The sequence below is a fragment of the Bombus flavifrons genome, chromosome 1, assembly GCF_040668555.2.
Source record: "Bombus flavifrons isolate JBK064 chromosome 1, iyBomFlav1_principal, whole genome shotgun sequence".
Classification (NCBI taxonomy): Eukaryota; Metazoa; Arthropoda; class Insecta; order Hymenoptera; family Apidae; genus Bombus; species Bombus flavifrons.
Genome location: NC_138442.1, coordinates 2,654,794 through 2,673,121, shown reverse-complemented (window position 1 = coordinate 2,673,121; position 18,328 = coordinate 2,654,794). Strand labels below are relative to the sequence as shown.

The window sequence follows — 18,328 nt, the reverse complement described above, 5'->3', positions numbered from 1 at the left end:
CGCGTGCACTTTATCGCGTCTCGTTATAACGGATCTCACTGTAGATCGTTGTCTCGATGGAAAAAAAATTTTTATTCTATATTTTCGACTTCTTTTTTCGCGTAGAATTACCCCCTTTTTCGCTTGTACCACTAGTTACCAACCACCCTGTATATGATTTACATTTATTTACATTATATTAAAACTTAATTGTTATCATCGTAAAACACATTATAATGTAACTCGATTTTAATGTTTCTCAGGTGTAGTTCTCGTAGTATTCGGTATCCTGGTGCTGGTCCATGGCGCTGCGTTAGGCGGTTCTGGTGCAGGATTGTGGGCAGGTGTGGGTGCCCTTGTCGCAGGAGCGCTGGGTGTTGTCGCGACGCTTGCAACATCGTCGAGCAAGACAAATTCCAGCTTTTCCACGGCTCACCTTGCAGCGAGCCTCGTTGCCCTTGCCCTTTCGAATATGGCTGCAATTACGGCCTTGACTGCTATCGTCAGAGACTCACAGAGGACACCGGAAGTGACCTTGCTCACTGTTCCGGTACGTATTGTCTGTACTTTCACCGGTACCCTCCTTTCCTATTTCTTTTTCTCTGCTGAACATTGCCGTATTATTGTTAATCACTATTTTTCTACCTTACTTTTGTTCTCTTTTCCGTCAGTTAAATTCTTAATTATTTAATAATCCATGCAATTATTTATATAGTAAATAACAAGTATTGAAGTAATGATCAAATAAATGTTGGAGAGGACATACATATTTTTATTGAAAACTTTCAACAATTGTGCTGAACTATAGATGATATAATTATAATAATATTTTGTATTATGATTTGAATTATAAGATAACATTCATTGAAGATATATCATGTAAGCCAAATCTCACATTATTGCCAGGACAATGCAAAATTAAATTTCATCCAGATAAAAGTTGTACATATTTAAAAATATTTTTTCATTAAACTAAAATTTTGTCTATCAAAATAGCTTCACCTTAGATAAAGTATTCGATGCTTTATTATATGAATTAAATGTTCTTTTTAAAAAGTATTGCGAATATTAAAAAATTACTTAAAATTGTTATCGAAAATGTATTATTATTTATTACTTACCAATAATAAGCTATTACTGTCTCCACCAGAAGAATTTTATCGAGCTATAAATTCTGGTTCTTACAAAACAGTATTTTATTCCATCTCTTTCAGTCACTTTATTTATACTATACTACCTACTTTATTTATACTATAATAATTTGGGATTATTTCAAACATAATATATACATACTTTAAAAAAATATCGTTAAGATTAAAAAATTAATTGACATCACATCTCTATTCGTGGAGATGATTCCGATTCGTTATGGAAAATTTATATTTGTATTATATTACTCGTAATCCCTATGCAGAGTCCGGTTTTATGCAAAAGTTGAAAGAAAATGTAGAATAAAATTTTTTCATCCGAGGCTCAGCTTTCGAGAAACTCGAGTCTTAAAAATTGTTTTGTATTCGCTCGTATATGTATATTATTCCAGATCTCTTCCAAACTATACCAACACGACCACGAGAGTCCAGTCTCATAACAGTATTAACAAATTTTCAAAATGTTTCCTATAACACACATACCATGTACATCTTTTCATGAAAGGTATCTACAAGTGATCAGATACTTTTATAATCCTGTGCACATTTTCAAGTACCAATACTGATGTAATGCTTACATTACATACATTTACAAATAGGTAAAGCATTATCTAATTAATAAATTCTCCTTAGTCGTAAATTAGCACAGCTTATCAAATTGGTGATTAACAGTACATGTTATTAATTTCCACATTACTGCGCCAAGAAATTGGAATTTTTCAAGCTAATAAGTAAGCGGAAATGGATAATTACGTTCCCATTTCACTGGTTTACACGCGACCATCTTTCATGTAACATATCGCATCTTCAGTGATAACATTTCAACTCCTCGAGTTGCATTAGCAATCGCCGTAGATATATATTATAACGCGAAGGTATCAATTACGATCAATCATTAGCAAAGCGATAAGTATAATTCAATGCCCGAGGGAGATTGTGTTGGCGCGTGCCTATTGCGCGAAGCTACTAAGAAGTTAACGGTGACTTCATCAGCAAATTATTACCGTGATGTCGTCGTTGAATACTGCTCTATGAACGAGAAGCAGGTTCTGTAAGGATCGATAAAAATTTCTCACGTCGATGGAGAAGCCTGTGTAAAGGTTAACATACGATAGATCATCTTACTTTATACTTTCTTTTCTTCTATTTTCTATTGAAGTATACTACCAGTCGTAATTATTATATTAGAACGACCTGGATAGTTGATGGACATTTTTTAAGAACCTGCTGGAAGAAGGATCCGTAAAACGAAATGGTGAATCGAGTTTTAGTTCTAGTTTAATTTCAATTGATAATTATAACGGCTCTTACAGAACTCTGTTCTCTTTACATTTACAAAAGAGATAAAAATTTATTCTTCTTTTCTTGCAGCAAAGTAGAACTGTATTATGAAATTTGGTAGAATCCGTTTTTAAAATACGCGAATTTTATGTGAAGAATATAGAAAAAAAAAAGAAAATACGGTGTCACATTTTCCATTTGGTACAGGCAGTTCTAAAGTTATAGAGCTCAATATAGTTGTCAATTGATCTCACGTTGCCAAGATTGTTGTTTTACTTAATTTTAAAAGTACATCCATTTCTCTACCCTTTTTATGATTCTAAAAAATATTGCTCATCATAATATTTAAATTACAAGTACCTTAATAATTGTATCTTTAGCTTCTAAAAAAACTCTCATCAATTATATCTTTGAATCTATATAACAGATTCGTCGCACGTTTAGCCGTTTTATTTTAAAACATTCCCCTTTAGTCTTAATATGACATTCAAATTAAAAACAGTCGACAAACATGTACTTATCATGTTTTCTCCTATGATTTTCATACACTGAATCTTATACTGAATTTTATTAACTTTCTTTTACTTAATAAATTTTACATGTACAATAATCCAACTATGTAACTTGAAATTACACTCGATATCTGTATATTTACCATAGAGCTGTAGACACCTTTTCTGATTGATATTCGAATATGAATTTCGATATGAATTTAAGACCCAAACAACTTTTACGTTAAAACATTCATTGTATATGTTAGCAATTGCAAGGAATCTTTACTTAACTTTTATTATAGAAATGAAGGAAAGTATAAAATGTGGTATAAAATAAAGAATTGTTTGAAATAATTATGAACGGTACTGTATATGAGATACATGGTTGTATAAGTTACATATAAGTTGATAAAGTTTATTATAGCAATATAGTATAATGTTTGTATCAGATTTGGACAAATTTTATTTAGGGTAAAAATAGAGAATAACAATTTCAAATAATGAGTTATTTCAGTCATCTAATTTGCTATTTTATATATTTTTATATTAATTTATGATTTTTGTATTATTACAAGAAATTATTTAGTAGAAATAACTTTGTTTTATGTGAAAATTAAATAAAATCATTTTGAAGTATAATATATTTTATTTTGATTCATTTATCTTTCAAATAATATAATATGAAATTTTACACACTATATTCTGGATATTTTTGGGTTATAAATAATAGAACCAAATCATTTTAAAACGTAGCACCATTTATTAAACAACGTAATCATCTGAAAGTTCTATTTTATTTTTTATTTTATTGGAAATCAAAGAATATCTTATTAAAAATAAAACGTTTTAAAAAATTTCATAGAAAATGAAGGGATACAAGATATGGATATGTGTTTTGTTCATTTCAATTACCATGGAATAATGTAAGCTGTGTAAGACTGTATAAGTAAAAGACTGTGAAGAAACTCCACTATAATAGTATTGGAAATCATATAAGAAATTATTTTCAGATAAAAAATAAAACAAAAAATGCATTTCGTTTAATAATCAAATAACGAAATAATTATACAAATAAACTAACGCATCATTTCAAAATAACTTCAAAAAGCAAATGAAAGAATGACCAAAGATCTAATTGAATAAATCAAAGATAAATTAATATTTAACTAATCATCTTTTTAATATTTTATTCAAATAATACGCAACTCTGATAACTCTGGTAACCTAACACAAGAAAATAATAATTATTGATTGATTAAATTAATTGTAAATCTGTCTCACAGGAAAATAGAAAAGTCAGAAAACGTTATATTGTACAAGCCGACATCAAAAAGATATGAAGATCTACTTTTACGTTCTACGAAGAGTCGCGAAAAATATCTTTATAACCATATTTTGACGATCTCAAAACGATACTTTTCTCATTTAAAGCTTACTATCAGTATCGTCTATAGTTTAATAGTTTACTTTGTCGCTGCTCGCTATTTAAAGAAACTTATTAGGAATTTTTTAAAGGTACCATAGAGATATAAAGAATTTCATTTTTTTGATGGGTTTTGAAGGCCTAATGATGTGGAAATTATAAAAATGTCATTAAATGAACAAAACACGTATCCATATCTTGTACCCCTTCATTTTCTATAAAATTTTTTTAAACGTTTTATTTTTAATAAGATATTCTTTCGTTTCTAGTAAAATAGAAAATAAAATAGAACTTTCAGATGATTACGTTGTTTAATAAGTAAATTAGCTTTGTGACTATGTAATTTTCTATACTTCGTATTAAAATACGAACCATGTAAACTATGAATTCTGCGTCTCGCAGATGCATAACATTATGAATGAAAATGAGATGTGGACTTTCTTATTTTACGCTTCGTTTCGTTTTAATAAAGGAGACATATCTTCATGTGCATGTTACATCCGTAAATTCTGCTTTATGATACTCAATTTTATGAATATGAATGTAGTAACAGTTTTACGCGTACGTAACACGTACGAGAAAACATAATTTTCATTATTTAAAATTTGATTACTTCTAATCAGAAAAATCATAATTATTAACAGTTTCGTAGTTATAATTCGGCCCTCTAAATAATAATATTATAGGCGCCTCGTAATTAATATATTATATAACACGATAAAATTAATATAACACAACTTACGCAATTATTTGGAATGATTAATTTTGCCCTTTAAAAATGTTGAAACGTGGAATTCATACAAGTCGTGTATAACCATATTACTTTCTCACTTTCATCATTTCTTCGTTACTTTGTTATTTGTAAAATTTTAAAAACTTGACATTAGTGCTGAATATCTCACAAGATAGTTATCTATCGACCACAACACTAAAGTATCTTTGTACAATGTATAGATAATTATAGATAAAGCATAATTCCAGGAAAATAGATCTGAAAAAATGTCATGTCAGAGCTGTACTCAAAAATTGTTGATCGATGGTATAGAAAAATTCTTAAAGTGAAAATAGAAAGGGACTAACATAGCAAACCTTATATTATATTTAATACTTAAGCTTGTAGTGCAATGACTATCGTTGATCGATTCATATGCTAATTAGTAACCAACGTCGGTGGCCGAAATTCGTGTCCGATCGTTTTCTCATTCATCGGTCGGGTCGACGAGTTTCGGCGTCGCAAACCAACCAGAACAGGGCTTGAAACCGTTGGAACCGTTTGATCGCCGGAGAAAGTTTCCAATGCCAAGGCTAAAACGCGGTCAGGGCACACACCATCGTGAAATTTCACAAAATTGCTTCGCCTCTAGACCCGATGGAACGCGCCTCTTCCGGTCAATGATCTATTGCGAAATACATTTTTCCAGATGCAGCAACCTGGATTTTAAAGGATTGCGCGAGGCAATCGATGGATCAGAACTGTACTGTTTTAAAGATTAACAAATCGTTATAGTGTAATAGGAATCTAAAGAAGCTTCGTGAAAGTTTCGTATTTTAAATAGTTTCGTATTTTCTAATGTGTATATCGGTATATCTTTTCCTGTTTCTTTCAAGAATTTGGTGCAGTTTATATGTGAAAACTACAGGTAAAAAGCATGATATTTTATTGTGAGAAAGAATTGTTTATTATACAAAATATTTGAATTTCATACAATTTTAGAAGATTGAACGATAGAAAGAAATGGTAATGAGAAAAATATCGAGGAAATTCCTGGAACTAAATTGGCTGAAAAGATATATGAAAGCTTGAGATGAAAACTATGATAATCCACATTATCTATCATTTATGGAAGAGTAATTTAAAAATACACTGTCAAGCAATTCTACATGAAAATTATACTTTCATTTTATTTTGGAATTAAATGTGCGTCTTGGCTTCTTGGATAGTTAAAAAATATTAATAATATTATTTTATGTGGGCTAATATTCATTAAGTTAATCTGATAAATATACTAATATTACTCGTTCCTCACAAATTATTGTCAAATTTTTGTCATCTATTTTTGAAAGATTTATATCTTTGAATCTGTTAAGTTATTCCCTTCGTCAACTGTTTCATACTGAAATATTTCTTAAGAAAAAAATTAGAGAATCTTTTCATGTTCTATATGAACTATATAGTTTTATATTATTCTCCTATTCGACATTTATACCTTGAATTTAATATTTTGAAAACGACCACTGTTACTAAATTTGTTAATTTATACATATCAGCAATTATTGACCTATTCAATTACTATTCTTCTATAAATGTCAGTTATTATTTATGAAGCTCTGTGGAAAAGTAAACATTTCTATTGTAAAAATTTGTTCGTAAAAAGTTAAACTTTAATGATATGTATGTGTGTATTCGTAAAGATCAAAGATGTACTATTTTAAGAATTCATAAATTCTTGTAACGTAATAGGAATCTAAACAAGTTTCGCGAAAGAGTGGATTACAGAATTAATGATGGATCGAAGATGTACAATCTCAAAGATTCATAAATTCTTTTACTATAAGTCTTGAGTCTGAGAAACTTTTTAGAAAAGAGAGGATTGCAAAAGTAATGATCGATCGAAGGATTTATAAATCTTTGGATTTAACTTGAGTTTAAACAGCACTGGAAATAATGATGAATTCGAAGTACACCGTTTTAAGGATGCATAAATCCTTATAAGAGGATTTGAATCTAGGAAATTTTTCACGAAAGCAGGATTACAAAACTAACAATGGATTAAAAGATTTATAAATCTTCGTTATTCGAATCTATACAAATGTATACATCGAAAGGTGAAAAGGTGAATTACAGAATTAATCGTGGATCGAAAGTATGTTATGTTAAGAAAGTTAAGAAAGTTTGTGTTGATTTAAAAAATGGTAATTTGAAAGATAAATGCACTTATCCTTTCTAGTGAAATGATCGAAATATGCTAATAAAAGAACAATATTAATATTAAACGATAAGAGTTTTGTGATGATAATTTTGTAAAATAATGTTAAAAATGTTGTAGCTTGTATATAAATTTGTATATGTTTGTTGGGTATGTATTTAACATACTAATGCTAGTATAACAGTACTAATATGAATTTTCAGTAAAACTAATAAATGTTATTTAAAGTGTAAATATTAAATAAAAAGGTAGTACAAACATATTTTAACTCTTTTATAAAATAAACACTTTTGGGAATAGAAAATACTCGAAGATCCACATTGTCTTAAATTTAAAAAATTCTTTGAGTAGAAAATCATTGATTCTAAAAATAATAATGTAAACAAAAATTCTAAAAAGAAAAATAAAATAAATAGAAAAATTTTCTTTAGTTTAGACATTTTAACATCGCATCAACTCTACCACCTGGTTATTAGCGACGACAATATTAGCAGAAAGGAATTTATTATTATTAGGATATTATAGTTAAATATCGCTAAATAATAGCATGCCTTTCAGGAAGGGGAAGACGCTTGAAACTTGAGTTTTACCATAGAGATTTCCACCTAAAGCTCCTTTGATCTGGTATTTGTTACGAGAGTAATTGTATTTAAAACAATTTATAGAACATGTGTTTGTTGGTAATTTGACAATTACAAATACCGTAGGTTGGTTAGTGTTAGGTTTTGACGAATTAGATTTTGAGATTAGATGTGCATGTACAAGTTTAGTCTGACCAATTCTAAGTCTGTTTAATACAACTTCATGTCGATGATCGAGCTTCCTGATAACTAGGTTCTTGTTAAAAAATTCTTCGTTGATTTCGACTGCATACGAGGCTGCAGAGTTTGTCTGTTTCATTCATTTGATGATTCAGATTAAACAGTTCCAGTTGAATTGGAGATTTTTCAAATGTTTTTGTTAAAGACAAGGCAGGCACATCCTTTGTTATCTTGATGCCAACGTGTAATAGAGGAATATTCATCTATGCAAAAATAACTGTTTCACCTTCATTAATTACGGACTGATTTGTTTCCAATATATCAAGTACGATGTCATCAGATCTCTCTACTTGATAAATATGATAGCATCCCTGTTATCGGTGAGGATACTGTAGTTTTTTTTTTTTTTTTTGGTCAATTATAAGAAGTTGAATTGCTATTAATTCTGCTGATTTAATGCTAATATTGTTAGGTAATATAAATTTTAAATATGTCATCTCCATAGACGATAGCACATTCCGATCCTGTTTTAGAAACCGAGCCATCAATATACTTGTATGGATTCTGAATATTTATTTAGCAAGAGTTAATGCCTTGAATGATTCAGCATTTGTATTCGATTTAGAATAAGTTGAGTGACCAAGGAGAAATTTTGGAGAATCTATAATAATAAATTTAAGTAAATTTAACATCCAATAATCGAATTCTATGTTATTTGTATAATATCGCTAAAAAATGTATCAAATATTCTTACCGGACAAATTGTAAAGTTTCTTGGAGATGCAAAAAGGGATATTATTTATACGTATCGTATTTTTTGTGTTTAATTAATTTGTTGTTGTTAATGTTAAACGAGTCTCAAATGCAACGTTGTTGGGTCAAAGTAAATAGACTTTGACGAATATAAATTGCTATAGTTTCGTTCAACCGCTTGACAAGAGAAAGTCTTCCGAAGTAGGTACCCTGTACCTGTATATTTATCTTTACTTTTCAGTCGAAGAAGTACCAGCTTACCATTCTTCTACAGTAACGTACCTCGTTAATTATTCCGAGTATTTCATACGTCTTTATACCTAATTTGTCTTTCATTGGGATAATATTAAACTTTATGACCCACCTTTTTTTTACCATAAGATTTTTAAAAATCAACTAAACCTTACACTTTCATCAGACGACAAAAATTGAAACTTACTGTTTATATTACGATATAACAATATTCAAGTTAATACATTAAGTTACATTATATTTTTGTGTGACATTCAATGCAATGAGGTTGCGGGAACAATAGGAGAAGAAACTAATAGCTCAGCTGAATATCGAGTGTCAAAAGTTTCAAGATAAACATTTCTACGTGTTTTTAAATACTAATACATTAGTTAAATTACATATATGTAATAAAACTATTTATTATTTATTTGTTGAAAAATATATAATAGACGTGCACATATTGAGTTATAAATATATAATTTTATTATACCATATAATAAAAACTATTCTATATTAATTATTACAATAAATTATTCTATATTCTAGTGATAATAAAGATTATATATCTATAAATCTTACATATATATTTTACAATAAATATGCAATAAAATTCCTTGTTGAAGATAATTAGCATATTTAAAGTAGAAAAAAGCTGATAAAATGCAAAAATTTATAGAAAGTCTAAGGCAATTAATAATCCAGTCTAATGTAAATAATCAAATGTAATTAACGCTAATGACCTTGTAATTAAAGTAACATCAATCATTAATAAAATAAAAGTACCATATACCATTACAAATTGCAAAGACCATCATTTATAACATACTTCTAGCATGTTATTATAATTTTTGTTGTCCAGTGAATCTTCTTTTCCTCCTTTTTCAATCTATTTAACAGTAATTGTGATATATCTTTGTTCTCTAACACTAATATTATCTTTCTAATTCTTCTGAGAATTTTACACAGTTTACATGTGATAGGCTAAAACTACACTGTAGCTAAAATATCGATATACTTGTAAACATAATAACGAAAAAAGCACTTTAAAACAGTAAAAAAAGTCTACCTGCAAGAGGAACTCATAAGACAGAGTGATGAATTGAATAAATTTGCAAGTTTTTCAATATTAATTAATTATTAATTATTAATAATTATGTTGTTATTTCTATACTCAGAGGTAGGATCACAATAGTTATTATTATATTGAATGAATAAATCTATCACACCGTTGTGAGCCAAAGAAACCTTTATTGCGCGCGCTTACAAAAACTAGGGATAAAAACAAACTAGGGATAGGCATCTTAAGTCTATCGATTAAATCTATCGATTGTAACTAGGACTATCTTCTAGTTACTATTTCTTATAACTAATGCATCTGAATATAGATGGCGAGCACGAACTCATGTTGTCATTTTCAACAAATTATAATGAATTTTAAAAAGCTTTGTTTCTTTTATATTTACAAAACGAATAATAATTTCATGAGAATTCAGTTATTTGACTAAAAAAAATGCAATCAACATCTATATAGGAGACGTTGCGAGCAAAACTAAACCAACCTCAATATTCAACAAACTGAGTAATGTATGATTTAAAATAGATGTGGGCACACAATATTCAATGCAACAACTAATTTCTTGTTATACTATCTAGTGTTACTAATTAGTTTCTTATGTTGTCTAGGTTTAACTCGAAAAAAAATTAATTCCTTCTCTTTCTTTCATAATTAACACAGCTTATCGAAATAAATTAACACTTAAACTCATATCCAGAAGAAACTGTGGCTCACTTTTCTCAGATAGCCCGTCAATTGTACCATAGCGTACCAGGAAGAGTTAACGCGATAGAATCGAATCACACAGCTAAGATAGTAAAAGAAAAGGATAAAAAGAATACAAATAACTATCGTCTTTTTACAGGATGAAAACAGTGAAGCAGCCGATGTGGAGAATAGCTGGGCCGGCCTATTGGCAAGCATCGGTTTGCTAGTGACCAGCGTAGCCGAACTGTTGGTTTCGGGCTACAGCTGTCTGACCTTGACCCCGAAGCTCTGCGGATGTCTTCGAGCGAGCAACGTCGACGAAGTAACAAACGATGGTCGATTGAAGACCCGTAACATGGTCCATCAGTGGGTCACCGCTCAGAACCACGTGCCGAAAAGTCAGCCGATTTACGTGGTGCAGCCGATGCTACCGATGCATCCGATGATCCAGGTGAGGCCGGATCCTCTCCCACGACCCTTCGTACTCGGCTACTACGGCTCGACCTCCGGCGAACTGGAGGTAGGGATAGGTCAGTGACACGCGAGCTAGAAAGTTCAGACGACAAGCGTCGAGAGAAACTCCGAGCTCCGGGCGATCTCCGTGCCTACATTTCGGAGATGCACGAGCTCGAGGTGCAGGTGTTTCTGTGTCAGCAGGATAAAGCAAGTCAGCTTCTCTCTCGCCTCGCTTTTCGGATTCCCCTTTGAGTTCTCGAGGATGCTCCAGGCGTAATACGTGTTTGCGGTCTGAATGCCTGCGAGATTCTTGCGGTGAATAGTTGCGATTGGTTTCGACCAGGAATGCGTGCTATGTTTATTCTCTCGTTGGTGAAGTTTACTTTTATTTACCGAGACGTGAGATGAGATGGTTTGTTTGGTGATTAAATAAGAGATCGGAAAGGAAGTTAATGTCTGGTTGAATGATAGCGGTAGATGATATGGAACATACAGTAGAACCCCATGTAACGCGGTGCTACCGTAGAACGTGATCAAAACATTGTTACTGCCCTCGTGTAACGCGATTTGGAGAATAACGATGAAAGTAAAATGTTTCTTAAGAAAGTAATTGGGAGAAAATATCTGCGAATAATGAATATACCCAGTTCTGAAGCTGAATAATAGTGGAACCTAATTTTAAGCAATTCGATAATATGTTTTCTATATATATATATATATAAATTTCTTCATTATATATTATATGTATTATATGTGTGTATATATATATATATATATATATTATATTATATTATATAATGATGAAATTTTTATTGTTCAAAACTAGAATGCATATTAGCTTTTGTTACATCAAAAAACTTACTTAATTCTAACGTTCTGTACTGCGAATCCACATATAACATATATGTATAGCGCAGAATGTAGCCGCGTTATAAGGGGCAACTCTACTGTATTTATTTATCAATGTTTATGTGGTGAATGTCACAGTATTTAGTGAGGCTATAATAAGGAAATCTACTGTGTTAAATATAGATAAAGCTTAATAGTATAATCCTATTTTAATGTAAAGATAAAGAATAATAAATTCTATGCCTTTTTATATAATACAGAAGTGATTGACCTACTCGTCAATCGCACAGTCCAAACCGGTGTACCTAGAAACGTAAAATTTGCACAGTATACTTCTTTTATGACGTAGGCATGAGATAAAGAAAGATTTATGGAAACTACAGATCCTAAAGGGGGAAAAATGGGTCAAATTTTTTTACAGGATAACCGTATCTCTATGTCCACTAAAGTCAGAGACGTGAAATTCGGCATGCAAACTTTCCACTAGAAATAAACGAACACGTGTTTGGGCGTTTTTCGAAATTCAACCCCCAGAATCTGTTTAAAAAGAGTTTAAAAAAATAGTAAATTTAAATCCAAATACTGTGCCACCAGTTGGCTATATTATAAAGTAAATTTAATAAGATCCAAAACTCATGTTCGTGAACCGCTGTACATGTCATCTTCTTTTAATTGTAAATGAGTTAATCAAAGAGAGCTTGATGTGTCGTGCGATTTTAATGGTGAATGATTTAGAATGGATGCAGTGAATGTATTTTATTATCTTGATGGTGGTTGAACTTATTTAATAAGATACGGATATCGTCCTATTTAATATACTGAAGTAGATTAGGCAGAGAGAGGTTGATATCTAATGGAATTTTATATTAGTGACGGATGATTTAGAATGGATACAGTGGATTTATTTTATCTATTTTATAGGTGATCTAGTTGTTGAATTCTATTTGATGAGATGTAGGTGTTGTTTTGTCTAACAGTTAAGTGGGTTGGGCAGAGAGAGGTTGATGTTTAATGGAATGTTAGTGACGGGTAATTTATTGCAGATATATATGCGACATTGATTAATGTTCGTTTTTAATTTGAAAGTGCTTTGCGGAATAGGTCATGTAGTGAATAATATGATGTGATCTGTATCAAACTAAATGTTGCGTTATATAAAGCATTAAGTTTGATATAAATGGATCAGTTTAAGTAATTATCTTTGAATCGCTTCTTTGCTTACGTTGTTATTTTTTAAGCGATTTTATAGTTTAGGTGTATCGAATGCTGATACTAGAATCACTCGACTTGCAAAATTGATAATTATGTTTTCCAATTTACAGCAATTCTCTTTCCATTAATATGACATGTATCCTAATGTACGTTTCAACGTAGTGAATACTTTTCTAACATATTGATAAACATTCAATTTTATGACTGAAAGGTAAGATGAATTATTTTTATAAAAAAAAAATGAACAAAAGTTCTTCCTTTTTTCCCTATTCATTTCAACCTATTTTTAGAGATTTTGCAATATGCAAAAATATGTGGTAATGCATAAATATTTCATTACATATGTTTCAATGGCATATTTAATATATTTTAATTAATATGTAGTATAAATAATTATAAAAAATAGTACAGATAATTCTTTGATATACTACACATTTAATATACATTTTTGGGTAAAGAAGAAAATCTTGGTCTTCGATGAATCATGATTTCACTTAAACACATACAAAGTACAAAAGTATATAGCAGTTATCGTAACCGAATATTAAAAATGTTTTCCTTCCTTAAAAGATACAAGTTTTATAACGAAATCTAATCCCTCGTGTTATACACATCTCAACCATCATCTTCACAGTGTATTACTGCAAAGATTTAGACAATCTGTGAATATCACAAGTATTACATCTCATCACACAAATATTACATTTAATGTTATTACATATAACGTACTCATTAAAATGAATTAGCTAGGAAAGCAGAAAATAGAAAATTCTTCTATCGAGAAATCTTAATGATAGAAGTTCCTTGTGGATTGAAACGTGCTACAACTAAAAAGAAAGAAAAAGACAACAAAATAATAAGTTAACAAATTCTACTTTGTGACAGTCGCCTTATGCAATGGCTGGCGCTGCTGCAAAATTTCCTGGAGGATTCGTGCCTGCTGGACCATTGCCCATAGCTGCCCCAGCTTATGGTGCCGTTCCTATGCTACCACACATGCCATACGCAGCTCGTCCTCCATCGCAAATCGTAGGTATCCGACTCAGCATAATATTCCCTTCGTATTTCATTCGCGATCTTTCACGCTAGAAAGTAACGTCGTGTCAAAATAGCCATCAGTATCTTTGACATCGATTTCTGCCGTTTCCCTTTGCATATATAATTATATGCGTAACCACGGGAAAAATTCCTGAACCGTTCTTGTCGCTCCTAATTGCTCTTTCGAAATCTTTCTTCGCAGATTTCAATATTTGTGAAAGCGAAACGTAGCGAATTCTATTTCTTAATGTCTCCTTTTGTACTTGATTTGATATGGAAATTAGATATATCTTTGTATTACGTATAATACGTAAGTGTTCTTAAGATTGTTGAAATTTCATGGAAAATGGTTAATCCCTTACTTACTGTGACTATAAAAAGTATTGCTACACCATTGTATTTCTTATAGCACTTACATATCAATTAATTGGATTGCGGAATATTAAATTTCGTATCGCTTAGTTGGTAGTTTCCTCATACGACTGCAAAAATTTCAAACTGTGAAAATGAAATATAGAACCTGATAAAAAGAAACGTTTCATTTAAAAGTGAGAGTATTTGTCAATATCTTTCGTTGCCATTGTATTTATTTGAATTCATTGAGAAAATAATCGATAATAGAAGACTGTATATAGAATATTGTGCCAAAATGTTTCATCAAAATTCAAACTCTTGATAAATTTATAATATGACTATAATATACACATATACCTGTATATAGCTCTGTAATGTCATATAATTAAATGTCAGATTTAATAGAAGTGAAATTCATTTAAGAGATATGTCACCTTAAAATTTCTCTTGTATTTTCTTCGAAACTACAATGCTTTCTGATCCAACTATCAGAAACTAAGCGAAATCTCTAGAACTATACGTCAAATTTTCATCAAATTTTATTCTGTATAATTTACTATTATTTATTGTAGCAGAATTATAGAATTTTGCAGATATTTTAATTATTTGCAACATTCTTCTCTATTCAAACTATTATAATTTTGTTGCAACAAGGATTTGTTAATAATCTCCACCATCGCAAGATTAATTTTCCAGTTTTGAAGAATGTTATTAGAATACCTCAAACTTTCTAAATTAAAATAAAAGAAAATGAACACGAAGCTCTAAATAATTTCCAAAGCAAAAATTCATAAGTACGATCTGTTTTCACGAAAATAGGCCGAAGTAGTATTTTGCAATTTAAAGTTTCATATCTTCGAAAGAAGTTCAAAACCAATAATGTAATGACATAAACCGTTCCCCTAATTTCATATGCACTATGTCATATTTTATTCTGAAAAAAACAAAATTTTTATTATTTCTTTAAGGCAGGCTAATGAAAGTAAAATGCATAACTCTGTATTTTCATTGTTGTAAGGAATAAGAATAAGTACATAGAATAGTAATTTACAAATCAATTAAATTAATAAATAATCAAACATAAAAATAAAAATATATGTGAAATATATATAAGTTTAAGAAATATATTTATTAGACACATATATCTAAGGAAGAAATTTCCTTAATATAAAATTAATTTAGATACAATATAATTTAGTATACTATCGTTTATATTCTTTAACGATAGTCGAAGGAGTAATGAATAATGATATTTAATTTTAGATTCGACCAAAGCAGAAACGTCACATAACTGTGGAACACGAAGACACCACGGAAAGGAAGAAACAGACTGAAAGAAAAACGGAGTCCCCAAAAAGGATGTCTTCCATAGGAGAAGACCAAGTAGATCTAGCTCAAACATACACAGGATTGGACAAAAAAATTTCAGAAGAATTCATTTCAATCGCTATGGATCCAGAAAGAAAGTCGAAAGCTTCCAGTAGTCACGGTAGTGAAATCGGAACCGCGAAAACCTCTTGAAAACATGATATCCACATTTTCAAGTTGTATCGTGTTACTTTCGTAATTAATGTACAAAATTCTTCTGCATTTACGCGTGTAAATGTGCATAATTTAGTATTAAAAGAAGAAAGTTTTTTATCATTTCAATTATCAACGCTTTGAAAATTTGTTAGACGCAAAATTCATTGTATAATTGTAATTGTATTAAAGAAGCCATTTGAAGACTTCTCTCGAGGCTCTATTTTTTTCTTTTTTTTGTTATATGAGCGTACATCGTTACAAGTATATACATGTACGCGTTGAAATTTTAATTAATTGTTGTTGTAGATATTAACTATTGACCTTTGGTAGCCTAAACTATTCTAATGATATCTGTTTAGAACAGAGAATAGATACATATTGTTGTGTTTCTAATTGTATAAAAATGATTATATTTAATAAGTAAGATTTTAAAAATTAGTAAATTTATTTATTTTTTATGGTATTTTATACCAGCTGTTGTTTATTATATGTACATTATTCATTGCAAAATGCAGCAATATGTACTTGGAGAAATAACTTAGGCTTTAAAGGAATAACATATAGCTTTGTGTATTTGTTATAAAATAATTCCAAAGGTAAACTATAATTATAATATTTCACTTAATATAATGTAAGATAAAAGTATAAATTCATTTTAGATGCACAAAACTATTAAAACGTTACATTGGAAAATGAATAAGAAAAGTTGAAATGTTTTATCCCTTTTTAATGGTTGAAAATTATCTGTACTTAAAAACTAAAGTTTTATACTGCCAAAGTTGTCTACATAATTTTTTAGTATATATTAAAATATTATATATATTGTATACATATATACATACTTAATTCTTCTACTTTATAAATTTGTAAGAATATTTTTACAATTTTTATACTTGTGCTAGGTTTGGAACACATCCTGCAGAAGAATGACAATCATATTTCACTTGACTTTTTATTTTTCTCGCGAGTCACTAGAGGTTCTTACAAGTAGTAGCATGTCTTTGTTTAATTAATGAATATATCATGATTTATTTCTTTGCAATATAATAAACAACATAAGTTAACTTAAGAAAAATATAAAACTGAAACAAGCTGTACAGATATTACATTTACCTTTTAAAACATGTTTTATCATGTTTAATTTAAAATAATGATTATACAATAATATATGAAATCAATTTCAATATAGAATTGCAAAGAGCTAAAATGAAATACATTAAAATGTTTAACACAATCTTTGGAATGTACGATTGCATATAATAAACTAAACCCCTAAGATATCTGATTTTAAAATGGTTTTTAAAAAATATACATAGATATATTATTAATTACATATAAAGAACGTAACACAAAACCTTACTATTTTTATTTGCATAAAATTATTCGAGTCATTTGTAATTATTGCTTTCTATAATTTAGCCTGTAAAAAGTTACACGTGATGCCGATTTAATATCGCCATTCTATTGTATAGTCGTAACGTCACTGCTCGAAATTAATTCGACGCAAAATCCATCGTGTATATATATAACGTGTAACATGTCATGAATAAATAAATTTAAAAAATAAAACTTGTCGAACGTAATTATTATTAACAAATAAAGGATACGAAATACAGCGCACTCGTCTTTAAATACTGAACATTTTATTAATGTATTATAAATAGCCTATATGCAAGTATTATTTACATATTTAATTCGCTACAAACTGCTTACAATTATATGTAATCACATATGGCGTATATCTTTTAAAAAAGATGTGCATATATAACTAACATATACACGAAAATATGTTATACACGAAATATAAAAATATCTCACATTCTTTTAATAAGAATAAATTTCACTGTTCACTGTTATTACCGTTGTAACATCCCCGGACTACCAACTACCAGGATGAAAAAAGATTTTTCTAAGATTATTGTTATTATTTTTATTTGTTTTTAATTATCTCGTAGACTTCCAGTTCCGTTGTCGGTAACAAAATTCCTTCATCTTACGTATATAATTCCTCCTCGTCCAGCTTATTCTTTTTCTGCATCTGGAGCACAAAGATAACGGCCCTGCCACCACTATTCTTCTGTGGCATTTGAGGTACCTGATCTGGACGGAGACACTTTCTCTTATAAGGTGGTG

At 29.8% G+C, this 18,328-nt stretch overlaps 1 protein-coding gene across 4 annotated transcripts in view; it reads left to right on the top strand.

Moving 5' to 3' along the window:
• The window catches only part of LOC138184037 (uncharacterized), a 51,375-nt gene extending 33,047 nt beyond the window's left edge, over window positions 1-18,328 (top strand). For 2 of the 4 annotated variants that reach the window (XM_069121699.1, XM_069121690.1), the window contains exons 3-6: window positions 243-529; window positions 10,920-11,282; window positions 14,165-14,308; window positions 15,935-18,328. In XM_069121699.1, the coding sequence (XP_068977800.1) occupies window positions 243-529; window positions 10,920-11,282; window positions 14,165-14,308; window positions 15,935-16,192 (1,052 nt within the window). In that variant the 3' untranslated portion in view covers window positions 16,193-18,328. Of the gene's footprint in view, window positions 1-242; window positions 530-10,919; window positions 11,293-14,164; window positions 14,309-15,934 lie in introns of all 4 variants that reach the window. The other 2 variants (XM_069121709.1, XM_069121717.1) reach the window with 2 other exon arrangements.